Below are 19,512 nucleotides of genomic sequence, written 5' to 3' on the forward strand. Positions count from 1 at the left end.
CGCGCAGCTGGGCGAACACGCGACAGACGGACAAGAGAAATGGAAACAGTGGAGGCCCAGGGCTATCCGGACCTTACCTTTTCAAGCCTGGGCAGGGGAGCGGCCAGGATGTGTCTAGCTCTAGAGCGCGTTGGTTGGCGGGCCCGATGACCCCAAAATAAGAAGCTTTTGTGGGGGATGTGGGAGCCGTCTCAAGTTCGAAAGGCTCGGTTGGCCTTTATTTAGGGGGATCGATCGTCTTTCCCAAGGGATGGGGCCGGATGCGGCGTTCAGTTCTCGGCAACCGACACTGACACTGTGCGCTCGAATCTGTCTGATCCGCCACCATACGGTCACTCGATTGGGCGATGGCGGCTCGCCGTTGCAGGAAATTTTGTTGGTTGTCGGTGATAAATAGCCGACAGAATGAAATTCAACGTTTGCCGGTGTTGGAACTTCGCGTATGTTGATGTTGAAACCAGGACCGCTGACTGCAACTTGCAGTTACAGACAGCCCAGAACCCGGGATGGGTGGGGCCGCAGCGTGAGGGCCAGGTTCAGGTTGCTCGACTTCCCGGGCTGTAAGTGACACAAAACCGACGCAACAGTGTGCAACACTCGACCGCCGGTTGCTTGCCGCATGCAATAATTTCTCGTCCCGTGGGAACCGTTCGGCCACGGTACCGTGCTCTGATGCCCTGTGCGCCTGAAACAGTGAAACCCTGGCGGAGACTCAGGGTCGTTCTAGGGCCGGACCGGGGCTGGGCCGCCGTGTTTCTGTCAGTCGCATGCGGGAAACAAAGTGAATCTCGGGAGTCGCACTTGCTCGGCCCCTTGTGCTGGTAGTTACTCGAGTTGTGATCCGTGTTGGGTGACTTTGCTGGTTTTGACGCGATGCTGTTGGCCTAACTCGGGGCGCCAAACGGAGTTTTGGGGGCAAGCGATTGGCGATGCGGTGGGCAGGAAGCGACTCGGTACCCAACTGCTGGTATCTGTGCCGCAGTGTGGTGTCTGCGCTTCCAATTGTTAGCAAATGGAATGGCAAAAGGCAACCAATACCTGCATAAGGTACCTACATGACTTACCCAAGGTACAGTGCCGCAAGGATGAAGTCGTCGTCTCTGATGGCCGAGTCGCTGCTCCAACACACGACGGAAGCGCCCACAAGCGAAACAGAGAGAAAAATGGTTGGAGTTTGGGGTATTTGTAGCAGTGCAGAATCCAAGGGGTCCGTATGTACACACTCAGATATACATGTTGGCTCGTCGCCTCCCTAGCCGCAAACCAAGGCTCGAGAACAGCTCGGATCCCACTCGATATTCCAAGGGCGGAAACAGCCTATCTTGTATATCTGGGTGCCCGGGCTCGGAATGGACCGCCGAGCGTTGTGTATTGTATGCAGGGACACAGGCAACCGCCTTGATTCGTCGGAGCGTAGTCCGTACTCGGTACTCGACAAACGGGACTCTCCAGCGACTGTCCCTGTGCAAGAGGGTGGCAGCAGGAAAGAGGGCAGAATCTGGCGTCAGATAGCGCAATGCTTTCGGACGTGTGGTGCGACAGCGCGTGCTCCCTCTCATCCCTCTTTCGGACGATCCATGCTGTCATTGGCATGGGCAATTTGGATACTTCTTGTTTCCCTGTGTGGATGTGCGCCCCTAGTGAGGCACGGGATGCCACCGGTAGTTTCCATCTTCACCCTCTTAAACTCAAAGCTGCATGCCCGACGTCAGAATGCAGGAATGCAGTTCATCTCTGTACCTTGCCGGCCCGAGAAGCTCAAGCAGGATCTTACACAAGTTGTCTCGAGTTCCTATCTCCTTCGCCCCCCCTGATCCATCTCGACGCCGCCTCGACACTCCCCTGGGTCTGCTGAATCTGGGGAATCTCCAAGCCGCCTCCCGCCTCCCGTTTTGTGAAACCTGCCCACATTTTTGACTTGTCTGCTTAGATGGTTACTGGTTCAGGGTGGAAACTCAGCCTCCTCAACTCTGTGCCACACTCAATGTTACCCTCTGGATCTGGGGGCGGTTCTAGCTCAAGTCCCTTTGCACGACCGCCTTTGTGTTGAGTCGGGTGTCACACAGCCCTTCCGGTGTGAGGGTGCTCTGCGATCCGTTGCGCCGTCTCTCTGTGCCTGACAAACGCCGCAGCTTGAGGATACACTTCGGCTCTCACCGCAACATGCTCTCTTAATCGGTCCTCCCTTGATCTTTGCCGAGGCATCGGCATTGCTGAAGACGTTTAACAGCTCGCCGGTCACAAAGTGTGGCCTGTTTCAAGGCACGGAGACAAACTTCGACAACCGACTACCGAAGGGATAATGGCGGATTGATAGCTAGAGCCGGCATTCTGCCACATGGATGTCGCTTGGGAAACCGTCTGTGGGGTGTGCCAGCTAGTGACAAAGGGCAACGGCTGCGAAGCCCTTGAAAACATCCCGAGTCATCTCGATGCTCGAAACTGCAGGCCAAATTTGATGGTACCGCAAGGCCGGCTAGCTTCCGGGGAGCTGGTCTGTCCTCTCTTCATATGTCTCACCGTCCGGTGGGCGACGTCAACCGAAGGCACCCTTGCGCTGAACAACGGTCAGTCTCGATTATCCGGAAATCCAAACGAATTGGTCGAGTTCGATCGCAGCCCGGTTTTTCTGGTTGCTGAGAGCTGTACGGTCACTGGACCTGGGGTTCCTGCCAGCTTGCCTGTGCAAAACGCTCGATTCATGGACGTTTGTTGAACGGTCCCCGTTCAGCCTTCCAACTTAATGCACCGCTGGACTTCTTCTCTCCCTCGCGTACTTCCCGGAGACAAATCACCAAAACCAAAGATACCTATCGCATCAAGGACCAGCGCCGACACGATACACGACTACCTAGAGCGCAACGTCTGCCTCACCTCAAACACTGCATCGTCAGAGCACAAGCATTTGCCACGAGCTCCTTATGTCCGGGGACGGCGGCGTGACCTTTGGGGTAGCGGCGTTACCGTATCACAATTCGATGACAGCCTCTGACGCGAGGATATGTAACGAGAGACGTGGTCCCCGGAGGGGAGGAGGGGGGGTTGTTGCCAGGTGACACAGACCTGACAAGGAAATAAGGGCCGTATGGCTTGGTAGGCACGTCAACGTTTCGATGCGTCATTTCGCGGCCCGTGTCTCGGTTGATATGACATGTACACCTCACGGGTCGCCTGTCCTCGTTTGTCTTCTGTCTTCCCATATCAATCGCCAGTCAGTCATGGGCGACTCGACCGACTGGATCCAGACTGTGAGGCTTCCCTCAAGGCCTTCATTCCGATTTGATGGGCAAGCACAGTCAATCAGACAGCTGCCTGGGATGGATGGGCGGCGCGCAGTTGAGTATGAGTCCCGCTGTAGGAGGATGGTCGCGGCTGATGTCGTCAAGGCAACGTCTGAATTTCGTCCTTCCACAGCCAGATGAAGACTTAAGAGCTGGCCGACGACGCGGCCGATGGGATCCGCTCGCGGCACCATGGAACCGGACGAGCTGGGCGGCTGCCTTCTGCAGTCGCCTCTTCTCTCTACGGAGTAAGCTGTACGGATAGGGAACGGCATTCTTATGAACAAAGGACTCTTGAGTTTTGAACATGCTCAGGAGAGATACGACACAACCGCATTCTCCACCGAAAATAAAGTTGCGGAATGAGCGGATGGATGTTTCTTCATGCTAACCGGAGCAGTTGCCAAACCAAACGGTGAAGATGGAGGCCCTGGTCCCTGCGCCTCGGGAAGATCCTTTGGCAGCCCTGGGCCAGGCGGTTGACGCACGAGCCAGGGCAGAATCCGCAGCTCTGGACAGGGGTCGACTGGGCAGCTGTCAAATTGAGACCCGCCAGGATATGAGCATGCAGAGTCCATGATTGGCTACCTGTTGAATGGGCGGGGCAGTTCATCCCAATCCAACGATTTCGCTTGAAGGGGAGCGCTTGTGTGCTTCTCCCCTGACGAGGCGGTGGGCGGTACGGAGTACTTGTGCAAGCCGTCGCCTGCCCAGCTCTCACCTCCTCTCTTTTTCCATCTCACCATCTCGCCGGCGTCAGCAACTCAGGGAATTGCTCCTGCCATTCTTTCCGTCACTCTTTCCCTTCTGGGAATCCGTTTTGGTATCGGCTTCACTCTTTTAGTCGACTTCCGTCCCATCATTTACTCGATGCGATTCCCGTGACGCGATATTTACACGCCAGCCCGACAGCCCTTTGACGAGCAGCCCTTGGGTAGGTCGGCATCCCTTATTCCGTCGTGCATCTGGCGTGTACTGCTTCTCAATATGCAACAAAGGAAGGGGTAAACTTGATGCTGACGATCAGTCTCGAATTTTAGAGCTTCAGCAGTCCATACACAATCGCTATACCGTCTGCAGGTTACGCAGACACAACACTCTTTGGATCAGCCAAACCACACTCATTATTCAGCATGGACTCGTTCTCGAGGCTCATCTCCCGGGGCGCCGAGCAGACCAGCGACAATAGCAATGTCATCAACCTGCTGATCGCCCTCCTCGTCGTCGTCTTCGTCGGCTTGATTGCGTTCGCACTCCTCGTTCTGCTGCGGAGGATGCGCAGGCAGAAGCAGATGATGGAGACGCTGCCGCAGTATCAGGACGTCAAGCGGACAGGCAATCACCGGCGGCTCACCATCCAGACGGGCAACGGGCACGGCCGGTCCAGCGTCATTGTCCTCAACGGTAACGGGCAGCCGATGCTAGCGAACCCGCACTCTCCGCCGCACTCGCCCGATAACGTGCCCGAGATCCACATCACGTTCCCCGACGAGCAGGACGAGCAGGGCCGGCCCAAGAGCGGCCGGGTCGTCGTCGTCAGGGTCGGCGAGACCACGGTCGGCCTCGAGCCCCTGCACGACGAGCAGCTCCCCGCCTATGAAAAGGAGAGCAAGACGCAGTTCTACGCCCTCGACATCGACAAGATTGGCGGCTTGAAGGAGAAGGAGTTCCACTAAAAAGCCGCAACAACACACAACGAGTCTGGCAAAGCACAATCACTCAAGAGAGATTGTGTCTTTCGGCAAATAATAGAACTGCGATCTTCTCTCCTTTCGGCCGACGAAACGAGCTGGCCATCCTTACGATTTTGATGGGCGTGCGGAGTTGCGACGAACGGACAGGGAAACGAAACAAAAGATACCATCATACACACGCCGGGCCACCACCCATCTTCTCTTTCTTAATTTCGTGCGCTCTCGGCGTGCCGCCCTGGCATCCCAAAGACCGTTTGGGGAGGTTTCCCGTTTTCTCTTTTGGTGGACTGGTTGGGTGAGCATTGAGACGAGATTCCTCGGTACATAAGGCGATGCTGCCGTGGACACCGGCCCAGTACATTCGACAGTACATGCTTCTGGGTGGGTAGTTTGAGGCGGGTAACAGCTCCAGCTGAATATATCTGAGACGCATTGATAGGCAGCCTTGGACGGGCTTGTGGCATATTTCGTACGGACATATTCTTTCGTATTGTATAATTACTATTCGACTTCTTGAGGTCGTATTGTTATTCCTCCTACTTTGTCGATGGTGGCCCGTACTCCCATTTTCCTGGCCTTTTCCCGGGCCTTCGGGCGGAGATAGGCAGAAGACGGGGGAGCGGGATGAGTTGCCAAACCGTCGGTTTTGTTCTCGAGGCTTCAACTGCCAGGTGGATATCGTCGATAGCAAGAGCGTAGATCACCGTCAGCAACGACTATTGAAGTGTCACCTGGATCAAAGTTCTTAGCGCCTGTTCATCAACGGAAGTGGCCAGCCCTGCTGGCTTGAAGCCACATCAAAACGAACTGCATATAAACTGGGCAGAACTCCAAGGTTGTAAGATCAAACCTGAAAAGAAGCAACAACCACTTCAGGGCTCAATTGACCTTTATGGCCGTTTAGGGCTCAAAGGGTTAGGGTACGGTATTCGGTACGGTATTTCTCCATCATTCCAAATAACGGATGGTGGGGATAAGGTTATCTCATTCGGTCGCTGAGTCCAGAAAACCGCGACTCCAAACTAGAAATCCCCAACCCTCGAAATGGCGCATTCCCTTCCCATTGAAGCTCCTGTGTAAACCTTCGCGAGTCCCATGGCAGCCGGAGATTGCCTTTGAGCCAGACTCTGCATCATTTTCTTTGCTCGTTCGCTTGCTCGTCTCTCATTTCACTTCCTTTCCTGGATATTCAGTTCTTCCTTCTCGTCGTCTCCTTTATCAAGTTAACTCTTGTCCCTCGGCTTGATACCCCATCGTCTTTTGCGATCCTCAAACCACCCCATTGCCACGATGCCATCTTCACAACCTCCACCAAGCACAAATGCCTCCCCCCCACCCGACTACAAGACCATCGCGTCGCAATTCGCGGCCGCGAAGCGTATCAAAGAGGCCGAAGACAAGAAGAAGAAGAAGGCCCAAGCCAGCTCCACTGTGCATAATCCAGAGTCGACGGAACAAAAACTACAACAACTACAACAAAAACACCAAGAAGAAGAGATAACCGCGCGGGAACAGCGGCACGGCCGCCTCGAAGTAGCCCGCAAGAGGACCTACCAGTCCCGCTGGGCATGGACGGCGTCCTTCTGGGTCTGGTTGCTATGCGTCCACGCGGTTGGCATCGCCTACTTCACGAGTGGCTTCCTGCTGACGCGCCTGGTGCTTGAGGAGAAATCGGCGTGCGACGCCCCGCCGACGGCGACAGATCCCCTGCTGCTGCTGCCCGCCTGGGAGGGCCGGGGTACTGTGGATGGCGGGTGTTGGCACCCGCGGATGTTTGAGCGCGCCGTCGTCGTGGTCATTGACGCGCTGCGGTACGATTTTACCGTGCCGGTCGAGGACAACGCGGCGTTTCACAATGCCTTTCCGTTCATGTGGGAGACGGCGGTCAGGGACCCCGGGAAGGCTTTCCTGAGGCCGTTTATTGCCGACCCGCCGACCTCGACGCTGCAGAGGTTGAAGGGATTGACGACGGGGACGCTGCCGACGTTTGTAGACTTGGGGAGTAGCTTCTCCGGGACGGCGATCGAGGAGGATAATCTACTGATGCAGCTGAGGGATGCCGGGAAGAGGATTGTGCATCTGGGGGACGATACCTGGGAGGCGCTGTTTCCGGGGTACTTTGAGGGGAATCTCAGCCGGGCGTACGACAGCTTCAATGTTTGGGACTTGCACACGGTGGATAACGGGGTTATGGAGCACATCTTCCCGCTGATGAGCAGGAAGAGCGAGTGGGATTTGCTGATCGGGCACTGCCTGGGTGTCGACCACGCCGGTCACCGTTATGGGCCGGACCATCCCGAAATGACCAAGAAACTGCGCCAGATGGACAGCTTCATCCGCGATCTGGCGGCGACCATGGACGACAAGACGGTTCTGGTCGTGATGGGCGACCACGGAATGGATAGCAAGGGAGACCACGGCGGCGAGAGCGACGACGAGGTCGAGGCTGCTCTGTGGATGTACTCCCCTAAAGGTATCTTTGGCCGCACGAAGCCAGAGTATGTCACACCACCAGCTACCGCCAAGATACGGCCCGTCAACCAAATTGACCTTGTGCCCACGCTGGCGCTCTTGATGGGCATCCCCATTCCATTCAACAACCTCGGACGGCCAATCGAGGAGGCTTTTGCGGGTGCTGCCGGTACCTCCTGGGCCAACCTGGTTGCGGCGGAGAGAGTGACTGCCGCTGGCATCAAGCGGTACCAAACGGCGTATTTCACTGCGCGAGGTATCGAGGACTCTACCGGGCCCGGATCGCCCGGTGAGCTATGGGACAAGGCTGAAGACCTGGTTCCCCAGGGCAAGAAGCAAGACTGGCCTGTAATCTTTAGGGCTTTCGCCGCATACCAGGAGGCAACGCTGCAGAAATGCAAGAGCCTGTGGGCCAGGTTCGACCTCAAAAATATGGCCATTGGTATCTCGGTCATGGCACTTGGTGTTATTGTTCTCCTTGTCTATGTCTCTAGGGGAGATGATGACGATGTCATTGAAGACGAGGAGCTGGATCTCGCAGAAAAGAGTCTGGAACTCCAGGGAGTGAAGGCTGACGTGGAAGCAACTCCCTCTGATACACTCGACAAGCGCCTGGTCGGTGCCGCACTGCTTGGCGCTCTCCCTGGGTTCATTGGCGGAGTCGTATCCTCCCTCGTCTCGGGAGCTGGCGACTGGTATCGCGGATCAGGCATTGCGGCTCTGACGAGTACCGCCGCGGTCTTGGTATCGATGCACGAGGTCCAGGAGACTGTGCTGAGCATTGTTCCCAGGACACTGTGGGGATGGATGGCGGTTGTCTTCACCGTCAGCCAGTCCGTCGGCTTTGCATCGAATTCGTACACAATCTGGGAGGATTCTATCCTTCTGTTCTTCATCACGACCTTTGGCTTTGTCAGCGCGCTAGCAGCGCTCCGGATCCCTTCCCGCGCCGATCGCTACCTGGCCATCTACCACTCGGTCGTCTTCATCCTTCTCGGCCGCCTTGCCTCGTTCTCCAAGCTCTGCCGCGAGGAGCAGATGCCGTACTGCACATCGACCTACTATGCGTCCGCAACGTCCTCCACCTCGGCCCCTTGGCAGCTGCTGATCCCCTTTCTCGTCTGCATCATCCTCCCATCCATCCTCAAGGCCTACCTCCAACCCTCCAGGTCCTACGAGGGCCTCGCGCCAACCTGGATCGGCTACGTCTTCCGCACCGGCCTCCTCATGTCCGCGCTCTACTGGCTCCTCGACGCGGCTGACAACGGCAACTGGATCCCCGGCCTTCCCGACAAGACTATCAAGAACATCAGCGTCTACACGGCCCAGATGGTCCTGGGCCTCGCCCTCGTCGCCGGCACGACAGCCTTCATCTGGGCGCCCCCCTGCGTCTCCATCGTCACGTCGGCCTCCCCGACCGACTCCACAAAGGCCCAGGTCGCCATCCTCGGCTACGGCAACGCCCACGGCGCACGCTACCTTCTCCTGCCCCTCAACCTCCTCGCAGCCTGCATCCTCCTCTCCAAGCCCATGGGCGCCGGCGCGCTGGGTCTCATGGCCTGGCAGATCCTCGCCCTCCTAGAGATCCTCGACCTCAACAACCTCGCCGCCACGTCCTCCCCCATCGGCCCCGTCATGCTCGCCGTCCTGGGAACATTCCACTTCTTCAAGACAGGCCACCAGGCCGTGCTGTCTTCCATCCAGTGGGACGCGGCCTTCATCCCGCTTTTCACCATCCGATACCCCTACTCACCCCTGATCGTCACCCTCAATACTTTTGCTGGCCAGATCCTCGCAACCGCCGCCGTCCCCTTACTTGTCCTCTGGAAGGCCTCCCCGAAAAAACGCGGCCTGCTCGACGCCGTCAGCCGCCGCGCCCTGGCCGGGTTTGTCGCGTACTTCGCCGTCGAGTGTCTAGCGACCATGGCCTGGGCAGGGTATCTGCGCCGGCACCTGATGCTGTACCGCGTGTTTGGCCCGCGCTTCATGACGGCGGCCGTGGTGCTGCTCGTGGTGGATATCGTGGGGATCCTGGTGGCGCTGGCGGGCGTGAGGTGTAATACGATGGCGATCGGGGAGGTTTTTGGGTGGGCGGAGTAGAAGAAAAAAAAAATTGGTAGAGACATTGTATGCGCATGAACTATCTTTCCTAGACTGGATATAAGGAGTCAGTTAAAAACGAGGTGTTGAGTACTTTGGTGGATATTTAATCTGAACGGAGTCGCTGTATGGGAGTCAGAGACTATACAGCTGAGCTGTCGTGAATAACCTCGTATATACTACCTTAATTTGTATGCGGCTGATTCAGTGGCGGCTGAGCTCGATCCACGTAGACCCTATGTGCTCATCGTGTTTTGGGCATTGGGATTGATCCGTTGTCCGTCGACATCGGAGGACCTGTATAGGAACCTTAAGTCGTGGCCACCACTCTTTGGAACAGTCGCCTGACGAGGATTTTCAGAAACAGTGAAGCAAGTGCCGAGTCTGTCGGGAGTTTAACACAATGTTCAAGAGAGAAGTTCTACCGAATCGTTTTGTTACGACACGCCGAAGCTGTTGGAGTGCCATGTATCTGGTATTGATTTGACCTACCTGAAGGTATTTCACCCAAAGCCAGTATGAAACATTCAACAAGCTCGCCTGCTTGGTACCCATGCCAGACCGTTGCTGGCCAAGAACATCACAACTTTGTTGAAGGTGACATCCATAGCCCTAGTGAATTCATTCCGAGACCCATTGCCCTGCATCAACCCAAGACCCCGAACCCTTTTTCATCCCCTTTGACCGCAAAAACGCCGAGTTGAATATGGCGACCACCACCCCGCTGCAAATGCTGTTGAAACAGACCCGGACCTTTGCCTATTAACGCCGAGTTGAATATGGCGACTTGGGGTATCATCTATCGTTAACCATTTTATGACCCGCTAGAGACCCCCAAACATAATGCTGTTGAAAAAAATCCGGGAAATCACATGGCACCATCAATGTATGGCGTCTGGTGTTCTGCCGAAAGGCGGTTAGGCCTTGGAGTATTTCTCACGGAAGTACTTGGCAGCGTTGACCATGTGGGTGAGGGCGCCCTTGACCTCATCCCACTTGCGGGTCTTCAAACCGCAGTCCGGGTTGATCCAGAGCTGCTCAGGGCGGACTGTTGCTAGTCAGTGCATGTTCTGATTTCACCGGATCAAAGGCGCGACTTACGGTACTCGAGCATCTCCTGAATGCGCTGCTTGAACTCCTCCTCAGGGGGAACACGAGGGCTGTGGATATCGTAGACACCAGGGCCAATGTGGCGCGGGTACGACTCGTCAATGAAGACCTTGAGGAGCTTGGCGTCCGACTTGGAGTTCTCGATAGAGAGAACATCGGCATCCAGGGCGGCAATGGCTGCATGAAGGGGTCAGTAGCTGCATCGAACGAAAGGCGGTAAGCAACGCACCATGGAAGAAGTCCTGGAACTCCGAGTAGCAGAAGTGGGAGTGGATCTGAGTGGAGTCCTCAACGCCAGCGGTGGCCAGCTTGAAGCTGTTGACCGCCCACTTGAGGTAGGCCTCACGCTCCGAGCCCTTGCGGAGAGGAAGACCCTCCTGATGAATTGTTAGTTGCCGAATTGGCCGACTTGGGCACATGGACGATAACTTACACGAAGGGCCGGCTCATCGACCTGGATGACGAAGATGCCGTTCTTCTCGAGGTCAACGACCTCGTCACGGAGGGCTAAAGCGAGCTGCTGGCATTGGATGGACTGGTGGACGTCGTCACGAGGGAAAGACCACCGCAGGCAGGTGACAGGACCAGTAAGCATGCCCTTCATAGGCTTCTTGGAGACCGAGGCAGCGTACTTGGACTCCTTGACGGTCATGGGAGCAGGGCGGGATATGTCGCCGACGATGATGGGGGGGCGGACGCAGCGGGAGCCGTAGGACTGAACCCAAGCGTGTGTAGTGAAGACGTAGCCCTGAAGGCGCTCGCCGAAGTACTGAACCATGTCGTTACGCTCAGGCTCGCCGTGGACGTAGACATCGAGGCCAAGCTCGTCCTGAATCTGGACGGCAAGGTCGATCTCCTTCTTGATGAACTCATCGTACTGCTCCTCGGTGATCTCACCCTTGGTGAACTTGTTCCGCTGGACACGGATCTCGCTGGTCTGGGGGAATGAACCAATGGTGGTGGTAGGGAAGAGGGGGAGGCTGAGGTGGGTCTTCTGCTGAGCATAACGGGTCTCGAAACCAGACTTGCGGTGGTGCATCGCGTCGGTGACCTGCTCCTGGCGCTCCTTGACCTTGGGGTCATTGGTGCGAGTAGACTCGGCACGCGCCTTCATGGCGGCGGCGTTGGCATCGAGCTCAGCGCGGACAGACTCGGGGTCAATCGCAGCCTTGGCGAGGATGGCAACCTCCTTGACCTTCTCGCTAGCGAACGAGAACCACTCGTAGACATCAGCGGGAAGCTTCTTCTCGCTGGCGAGAGTGTGGGGAGTGTGAAGGAGGGAGCTGGAGGTGGCGACAATGACGCGCTCAGGGCCAAGCGCCTTGATCGCAGTCTGGAGGAGGCCGAGAGACTTTTGGAAGTTGTTCTTCCAGATGTTTCTGCCGTCAACGACACCAGCAGCTATTTTCCTCGTGTTAGCTCAAGTCCATGGCGAGGGGCCAGAGAAGGATTCACTCACAGAGGATCTGGTTGGGGCCGAGCTGCTTGATGACGGGCTCGAGCTGCTCGGGGTGGCGGGCAAGGTCGACGTGGACACCCTGGACGTTGGCAAAAGCCGGGAGGACGTCAAAGTTGTGGACGATGTCACCGAAGTACGTGGCGACAACGATGGAAGGGATGGCGCTGCCCTGGGCGGCAAAAGCCTCGTACGCGGGCTTGAAGGCGTTCTTGATCTCGGGGCGGAGATCGAAAACGAGCACAGGCTCGTCAATCTGGACGGTCTCGGCACCAGCAGCCTTCAGGGCCTTCAGGAGCTCGACATAGACGGGCACAAGCTTGTCAAGGAGAGTGATGGGGTCGACAGAGGAGCCACGGTCGGGCTTGCCGAGAGCAAGGAAAGAGACTGGGCCGACGAGAACGGGGCGGGTCTGGAAACCAGCCTCCTTGGCCTCGAGGAACTCCCGAACGGGCTTCGGGTCCTGAGCAAGGGAGAAAGTCTGGTTGTCCTGGAGAGTGGGCTTGACATAGTGGTAGTTGGAGTCAAACCACTTGACCATCTCAAGAGCAGGGACGTCCACATCGCCCTTTTGGTGGCCGCGGCCCATGGCAAAGTACTCATCGAGAGGAGAGAGCTTCTGCTTTGTGTAGCGCTCGGGAACGGCCTGTGGGGGAGAGTCACAAGTTAGCTATTTGAAGCTGAAAGAAATTGGACGTTTACCAAACTCACGTTGAAGAGCTGGATGTGGTCGAGGACATGGTCGTAGAAGGCAAAGTCGTTGGACGGGATGATGTCGACACCGGCATCCTTCTGGATCTTCCAATGGGCGAGACGGAGCCTCTTGCCCTCAGCGAGGAGGTCCTGCTGGGAGATCTTGTCGGCCCAGTAGGCCTCATTGGCCTTCTTGAGGTCCCGAAGGACACCCATACGCCTGAAAAAATCGCAGTCAGCAACCCCGCCCGAGCATTTCGGTCGATTCAGAGGAACAAACTCACGGGAAGCCCAAAACCGAAGACTGAACCATCTTGAGGCGAGGGAGAGGTCGATTGGAATCAAGGGTCTGATGCGGGGCAGCAATGTAAAGAAAGACCTCGTGTTTGGCCTGCCTCTGGCTCAAAAAAAAACTGAGGTTTTGGGAGATGAGGAGATGGGGAAGAAAAGGAAGGAGAATGGAAAAAGAAGGAGGGAGGACCGAGCTGATGGAAGGAGGGGGGAGAATTTGATCTCCAGGAGTAACAGCAGGGAGCTTGCCGCAATCGGTGGTGGGGTCACCGCAACTTCAGTTCGGAGCCCGACCGCCTTCCAATTGGAAAGAGTGTCGAATCTCGACTGCTCCGCCAAGGTAAGAGGAGGTGGGGTAAGCAGGCATAGAAAGTGGTCAACCAAGGGTCCTTTTTTTTCTTCATTTTTCCTAACTTTTTATTTAATAGCCTTCTGAGGAGCATTTTGCGAACTAAATTCATTTCTCCATTATGCTTGTTACTCGTGAATTTTCTTAGGTTACCAGGCTGTTTTGTTTGTGTTCCCTCTTTGTAGCCTGTTGTCGTGAACGTTATCGTTGCTGGCGTCGATGGCGTGACTGAGCTGACCTGGGGCACCACCCACCCGCAGGAGGGCAACACCACGAACTGGGCTCCAGCAGATTGCTCATGCAGGTCGACCCCTCCAATTCGATCAGGCCGACAACACTCCGGCCCGTTTCTCACACGTTCAGTGTTGAGAAAATGTCAAAATCTCACACCAGATGTCTCCGAGGGCGAGTCATCAATCCGTACAGAAAGCTTGAATTCGGCATTGGTTCGCTGAATGTATCCGTATAAGACTGCTGACACTTCTCCCAGTTTGAGATGTCCTCCTTCTGATCCTGCCACCTCACTGAGAATCGCAGAAGAATGGAAATGGCCATGGGCAACGGTGATTTGCACGGTGAATCAGCAAGCCTCCCAACTCACCCAGCTGTGCGTTTCCAAACAAATTTTGATCTCTTCCACTACAAGGCGTAACTTGAACGTTTGGGGGTCTGAGCTGTGAGCATAACGGCATGGAAGCTTAAAAAGAACAATGTCATAACCGAGAATTGAGAGCGTTAGTAGCATATCTACCACAGTACGTCCGTAAACAATGTACACCCAAGTTATAGCTATGCATTTATCCGAAAATTTGGAAGGCAGATTGGCTCCAGCTGAACGGCATCCTGGAGCTCGAGCGAATCGCCGACCAACTGGCTGCTCTCCAGCCTCGCACAGGCGTCGTCATCATCACTGTTGTCCTCGGACGCCGCGACTACACTCCTTGGGCTTCTACAACTAGTTGATCAACATTACTATCAATCCTTGCACGTTTCACGCCCTAAATTCCTGCACCACTACCGATCGGTCGCTTGTCCCGTTTGGCCGTGATCCGTCCCCCTTTTCCTGTGCCCATTACGAGAGTCTTCCCCAATCGAGCTCGACACCGCCGGCGCCATGTATTCGAGCCCGAACTCGTTCCTCGGCGGCAACAGCTTCCGTCCCGGCGCTCCGCAATATGGCAGTTCATTCGGTGCAGGTGCTGGCGCAACCCAGCAACAAGCACAGCAACAGCCGAGTCCGTTCGCTCCGCAGCCGACCGGCTTCGCCCAACAAGCGCCGCTCCAACAGCAGTACACCGGCTACCCAGGCTTGCAGCCTGCGCAAGGCCCGGGCCAGCTGCAGCCGCAGTTCACCGGCTTCGGCCAGGTCCAGCAGCCGAGCATGCCCTCTGCGGTACCGCCAATGCCGGCTATCCCGCAGCAGTACCAGCAACAATTCCAGCAGCACCAGGCCCAACAGCAGCCGAGTCCTTTTGCCGCCGCGCCTGCTCAATCTCCTGCTCACACTTTGGCGCCGCCTCCACCCTCGGTGAAGCCCCAGCCCACCGGCTTCCACGAGATGGCAGCTTCATTCCAAACCGCTGGTGGCGCAAAGCCCAAGCCCGCCGCGGCCCCGAGGAAGTCCAACAAAGTCCCCAATATCCGCCTTTCCTTTATCACGGCCCAGGACCAGGCCAAATTTGAAACCTTGTTCAAGTCTGCCGTGGGTGACGGCCAGACTACCATGTCGGGTGAGAAGGCGAGAGATCTGCTGCTGCGCTCCAGGTTGGACGGGGATTCGCTTTCCCATATCTGGTGAGTGAATATTTGTGCATATGGATCTTCACTGGGAAACATCATGCTGACCCTGCCCAGGACGCTAGCCGACACCACCAGATCAGGGCAGCTGCATTTCCCGGAATTTGCCCTTGCCATGTATCTCTGCAACTTGAAGCTTACCGGAAAGGCTCTGCCAACCACGCTACCTGACAATGTCAAGAATGAGGTTTCCAGCATGGTGGATATTATCAACTTTAGCATTGTCGAGGATTCAGGGCCCGGTTCCGCGACTGCCACCAACCCTCCTGACTTCGGAATGCGCCAAAGCACCGCCACCCCTCCTGTAATTCAGCATCCGCAGCCGCAGCCGTCGAACTCGCAACTGCTCCAGGCGCAGATGACGGGCTTCCCTGCCCAGCAGACGGGCTTCTTGGGCCAAGGACTCCAGGCACAGCCAACAGGGATGCCCCAGGCCACTGGCTACACTGGCCCACGGCCCCCGATGCCGCCTATGCCAACTGGATTTGGCTCCACCCTGTCGCCGAATACCGGTCCTGGCGGGATGGTGGCGCCGTTGAACGCTCAACCCACAGGGCGGCCCGGTCAGTGGGGCCTTGTCAATACCCCTGCGAGCGGTCTTCCGAACATCGATGCCTTGCAGGCTCGCATGATGCCTCAACAGGGCAGAGAACAGCAGAACTACACCACGGCTGGACTTCAAGGCAATGCTGTAATTCCCTGGGCTATCACCAAGGACGAGAAAACCAGATACGACGCCCTGTTTCGGGCGTGGGATGGTCTGAACAAGGGATTCATTGGGGGCGACCAGGCCATAGAGATATTTGGCCAGAGCGGCCTGGAAAAGCCCGACCTCGAGCGCATTTGGACTCTCGCCGACAACGGCAACAAGGGTCGCCTAGATCTCGACGAATTCGCCGTGGCCATGCATTTGATTTACCGAAAGCTCAATGGTTACCCCATCCCGAATCAGCTCCCGCCCGAACTAGTGCCTCCTTCCACCAGGAACCTCAGCGGAGCGCTTGGTACCATCAAGAGTATGCTCCATCAGGAATCCGATTTTCGTAAAAACTCCGGCGCGGCCTTGCTCCCGCAGAAAACCGGAGTCAGCTACCTGAAGAGCCACTCCTTCAAGGGGGCTGGTGGCGGCTTGGGTAATCGTAAGGACGCCACCGTCTTCAAGAACAATGATGATGAGGTTGGCTACCGGTCTAGCGCGCGACGTAGAGTTGGCAATGTGTCACCGCGTCCCGATTCACCAGCATCCGTCGGCTCCAACGAGGAGCTGACCCTGGATCAGCTGCGCAAAAAGATCAAGGAAAAGCAGGTGCTCCTTGATGCCATGGATTTTGCAGACGAGAAAAGTATTGAGGAGGACGATATCCTGGATAGGCGTGATCGTCGCGAGGCAGAGGAACTCTACCGCCGCATCAGAAGAATTCAGGAGGACATTGATAATCACCCGGACGCCTCGTTGATTAGCGGAGACTCTGAGGCCGAGAGGAGGGCGCTGAAGCGACAGCTGCAGAACCTGACTGACAGGATCCCCGAGCTTGCATCCCAGGTCAGAAGGACCGAGAAAGCCATTGCAGACGCGAGGCTCGAGTTATTCCGCCTGAGGGACGCCAAGGCTCACCCAGGGAGCGCTGCTGCCATCATCGGAACCGGGCCGGGCGGCACCATCACCGAATCTGACAGGCTCAAGGCACGCGCCAAAGCTATGATGCAGCAGCGTACAGCTGCCCTGACCGGCAAAAAGATTGACGTGAGCAGTGACTTCGACGCAGAGAAGCGGCTGGAGGAGGAGAGCATTAAGGCCAGAACTGAAAAGGAGAACAACGAGCGCATGGTTCAGGATGTCGAGGATAGCGTTCGTGATTTCGCCAAGGGCATCGAAGACAGTCTCATCGACGGCACGCAGGATTCTACTTCGGAGCACGAGAGGCGCCGATGGGAGGATGCCCTTGGCGTTGAGGACGAGGTCAGAGATTTCATCTTTGATCTTCAGCGGTCCAGCCGTGCAGCTCGCATCCGGTCACAGGATCGGCAGGGAGGACGCCAGCCTTCTCAAGAGCCTGTAAAAGCCGAGGCACATCCTGTTACTCGCGTTGAGAGTCCCGCTACGACCTCCCGGACGGCCTCTCCAGCAACTGCCCCCGCCGCAGGCGGCTCGTATTCTGCGTACAAGACACCAGAAGAGAGAGCAGCATTCATCAAGCAGCAGGCCGAGCAACGCATGGCCGAGCGGCTTGCCGCCTTGGGCATCAAACCTCCCACAAAACCAGGAGAGACGGCCGCTCAGCGTCTCGAGCGAGAGCGGGCCGAGCGGGCAGCCAAGTTGCGGCAGGCGGAGGAGGAAGACGCTCGTCGTGAAGCTGAACGACAGGCGAGGCTTGCTGAGGAACAAGGGGTGCTGCCTCCTGCCGCCTCGCAAGCTCCCAAGGTCGAGGCCAAGAAGCCCCCTCCGCCTCCCAGCCGCAAAGCGGCAAAACCAGACGATAGGCGAGCCGAGGAAGAGCTTGCTGCCAAGAAGGCTCAGGAAGAGCGCCTGGAACGAGAGTCCGAGGGAGAGGAACGGGCTACTCGAGAGCTTGAGTAAGTTTACGATGCCACCCTGGAGGTTAGATGTGTGCTTACAGTGTTCTAGGGAGCGTGCCAAAGCTCAAGAGGATGAGCTTGCTAGGGAGCGTGAGGAAGCTGACGCTCGCTTGAGAGCCCTTGAGGAGCAAGTGAGGCAGGGCAAGCTTAAGAAGGAGGAGGAGAAGCGAAAGAAGAAAGCGGCACTGGCCGAGGCGAAGGAGAAGGAGGCCCAATTGGCTCAACGCCGGGCCGAGATCGAAGCAGCCCGGAAGCGCGAGGAGGAGCTCCGCAGGCAACTTGAGGCCATGGAGGATGAGACTTCGTCCTCGGACGACGAGGGACCGGAGCAGATCACGCCCCAAGCGTCCACGCCCACCTTGGCCGACAGTCAAATCGTCCCCCAGGAGCCTGAGCGGAAGCCCACCCCACCGCCAGCGTCTACAGTATCGCCACCGCAAATCGTTACATCCAGCCCTCCAAATGAGATGGAGAGCCGCAATCCCTTCTTCAGAATGATGTCGCAAACTTCGGAGGCACCATCGGCACCGGCTGCTCCGGCTGCACCGCCTCCGGCACCAGCCGCAGCACCCCCAGTGGCGCCCCCGCCGCCCCCCCAGCCGGACGTCTCCACAAACCCGTTCCACCGCATGACTCAGGCGGCTGCACCTGCCGCCCCGTCCGTCCCAGTGACGAGACGACACGGCAAAGACGATGGCTGGGGCTCGGACAAGGAAGATGAAGAAGAGGATTCGGACGATGACAGGCCAGGCGGTAAAAGTGCCGCGCAGCTGGCGTCCATCCTGTTCGGCACCATGGCGCCACCCCGCCCGCTGTCTGCGGCCGAAAACAAATCTGCCTCCTCTCCTCCGCCTGTGAGCTCACCCATCGCGTCTCCTCCTCCTCCACCTTCCCAAGAGGCTGCTTCGCCCTCAGTCGCACCTCCCCCCCCGCCCCCGATGCCCGGTACCTTCCTCGCGAGCGCCCCGCCGCCGCCGCCTCCCCCTCCTCCTCCACTGATGCCGTCTGCCGGCGGCGCCGCACCGTCCGCCCCTCCTCCTCCGCCTCCTCCTGGTCCTCCGCCCGTTCCGGGAATGGCTCCGCCGCCGCCGCCGCCGCCGCTTGGCGGTCGGCCGGCTGCGTTGCTTGGCGAGATTCAGGCAGGCAAGGCGCTCAAGAAGACGGTTACGAGAGACAAGAGCGGGGCGGCTGTTGCTGGTCGGGTGTTGGATTGACTGATTTGGAGGGCGCGGTTTCATGCGGTGTTTGTGTAGCCAACCCACTCGTGGGCGGTGGATGCTGTGTACCGTATTGGCAGTTGAGGGGGCTGGGATTTGGCTGGGGGTGAGGTTGGTGGATCTTGGTCCACAGGTTCTGCAGCGGAGATGATGAGGTGGGATTGGAGCGGGAAGACGGGGGTTGCGGAAGTGGTATGATAGATTTCCCTGGAGGTATGCTATACATTTATCTTTCTTTGACTACCTACTATGAGACGGTTGAAGGTAGGGGATGTGTTAGGTAAGTAGTGTAGCGTGGCTTAACTACCTTACGTTGCCGAGCTCACCCTCCAACTTACCGTATGTCTAATGGGTTCCCTTGTCGGCTCTCTTCTCTCGCTTGGGGTTTAGCTTGTATGGCGTGGGAGTGGTTCAGCATAGCTAGAGTTGAATTATATTAATTGTACGTACTCAACACTACCTAGTTACCCTAGTC

At 57.1% G+C, this 19,512-nt stretch overlaps 4 protein-coding genes across 4 annotated transcripts; 3 read left to right on the plus strand and 1 right to left on the minus strand.

Moving 5' to 3' along the window:
• Nucleotides 1–4,084: 4,084 nt before the first annotated feature.
• N657DRAFT_450145 (uncharacterized protein) lies at nucleotides 4,085–5,069 on the plus strand. Its single transcript, XM_062787441.1, has 2 exons — nucleotides 4,085–4,215; nucleotides 4,322–5,069. Exon 2 carries the CDS (start codon nucleotides 4,415–4,417, stop codon nucleotides 4,955–4,957), a length of 543 nt encoding a protein of 180 aa, XP_062646954.1. The 5' UTR covers nucleotides 4,085–4,215; nucleotides 4,322–4,414; the 3' UTR covers nucleotides 4,958–5,069.
• A 910-nt stretch (nucleotides 5,070–5,979) lies between these two features.
• Nucleotides 5,980–9,823, plus strand: N657DRAFT_645923 (uncharacterized protein). The gene has a single exon (XM_062793029.1). It carries the CDS (start codon nucleotides 6,266–6,268, stop codon nucleotides 9,545–9,547), a length of 3,282 nt encoding a protein of 1,093 aa, XP_062646955.1. The 5' UTR covers nucleotides 5,980–6,265; the 3' UTR covers nucleotides 9,548–9,823.
• A 238-nt stretch (nucleotides 9,824–10,061) lies between these two features.
• N657DRAFT_645924 (cobalamin-independent methionine synthase) lies at nucleotides 10,062–13,246 on the minus strand. Its single transcript, XM_062793030.1, has 7 exons — nucleotides 13,091–13,246; nucleotides 12,825–13,026; nucleotides 12,117–12,759; nucleotides 11,091–12,058; nucleotides 10,887–11,034; nucleotides 10,649–10,834; nucleotides 10,062–10,595 (listed from the first exon to the last, which is right to left on the minus strand). The coding sequence occupies exons 1-7, from the start codon at nucleotides 13,117–13,119 to the stop codon at nucleotides 10,465–10,467; spliced, it is 2,307 nt and encodes a 768-aa protein (XP_062646956.1). The 5' UTR covers nucleotides 13,120–13,246; the 3' UTR covers nucleotides 10,062–10,464.
• A 1,069-nt stretch (nucleotides 13,247–14,315) lies between these two features.
• Nucleotides 14,316–19,506, plus strand: N657DRAFT_664252 (uncharacterized protein). Its single transcript, XM_062795226.1, has 3 exons — nucleotides 14,316–15,240; nucleotides 15,301–17,817; nucleotides 17,870–19,506. Exons 1-3 carry the CDS (start codon nucleotides 14,561–14,563, stop codon nucleotides 19,032–19,034), a joined length of 4,362 nt encoding a protein of 1,453 aa, XP_062646957.1. The 5' UTR covers nucleotides 14,316–14,560; the 3' UTR covers nucleotides 19,035–19,506.
• Nucleotides 19,507–19,512: the final 6 nt, after the last annotated feature.

The sequence above is a fragment of the Parathielavia appendiculata genome (genome assembly GCF_033297405.1).
Source record: "Parathielavia appendiculata strain CBS 731.68 unplaced genomic scaffold N657scaffold_7, whole genome shotgun sequence".
Classification (NCBI taxonomy): domain Eukaryota; kingdom Fungi; phylum Ascomycota; class Sordariomycetes; order Sordariales; family Chaetomiaceae; genus Parathielavia; species Parathielavia appendiculata.

Coding starts and splice junctions, on each gene's coding strand:
- N657DRAFT_450145 (XM_062787441.1), top strand. CDS start 4,415: ATGGACTCGTTCTCGAGGCTCATCTCCCGGGGCGCCGAGCAGACCAGC.
- N657DRAFT_645923 (XM_062793029.1), top strand. CDS start 6,266: ATGCCATCTTCACAACCTCCACCAAGCACAAATGCCTCCCCCCCACCC.
- N657DRAFT_645924 (XM_062793030.1), bottom strand. CDS start 13,119: ATGGTTCAGTCTTCGGTTTTGGGCTTCCC. Junction 13,027..13,090: donor TCTTCGGTTTTGGGCTTCCC/GTGAGTTTGTTC, acceptor CGATTTTTTCAG/GCGTATGGGTGTCCTTCGGG. Junction 10,596..10,648: donor TCAGGAGATGCTCGAGTACC/GTAAGTCGCGCC, acceptor GACTAGCAACAG/TCCGCCCTGAGCAGCTCTGG.
- N657DRAFT_664252 (XM_062795226.1), top strand. CDS start 14,561: ATGTATTCGAGCCCGAACTCGTTCCTCGGCGGCAACAGCTTCCGTCCC. Junction 15,241..15,300: donor GATTCGCTTTCCCATATCTG/GTGAGTGAATAT, acceptor GACCCTGCCCAG/GACGCTAGCCGACACCACCA. Junction 17,818..17,869: donor CGGGCTACTCGAGAGCTTGA/GTAAGTTTACGA, acceptor ACAGTGTTCTAG/GGAGCGTGCCAAAGCTCAAG.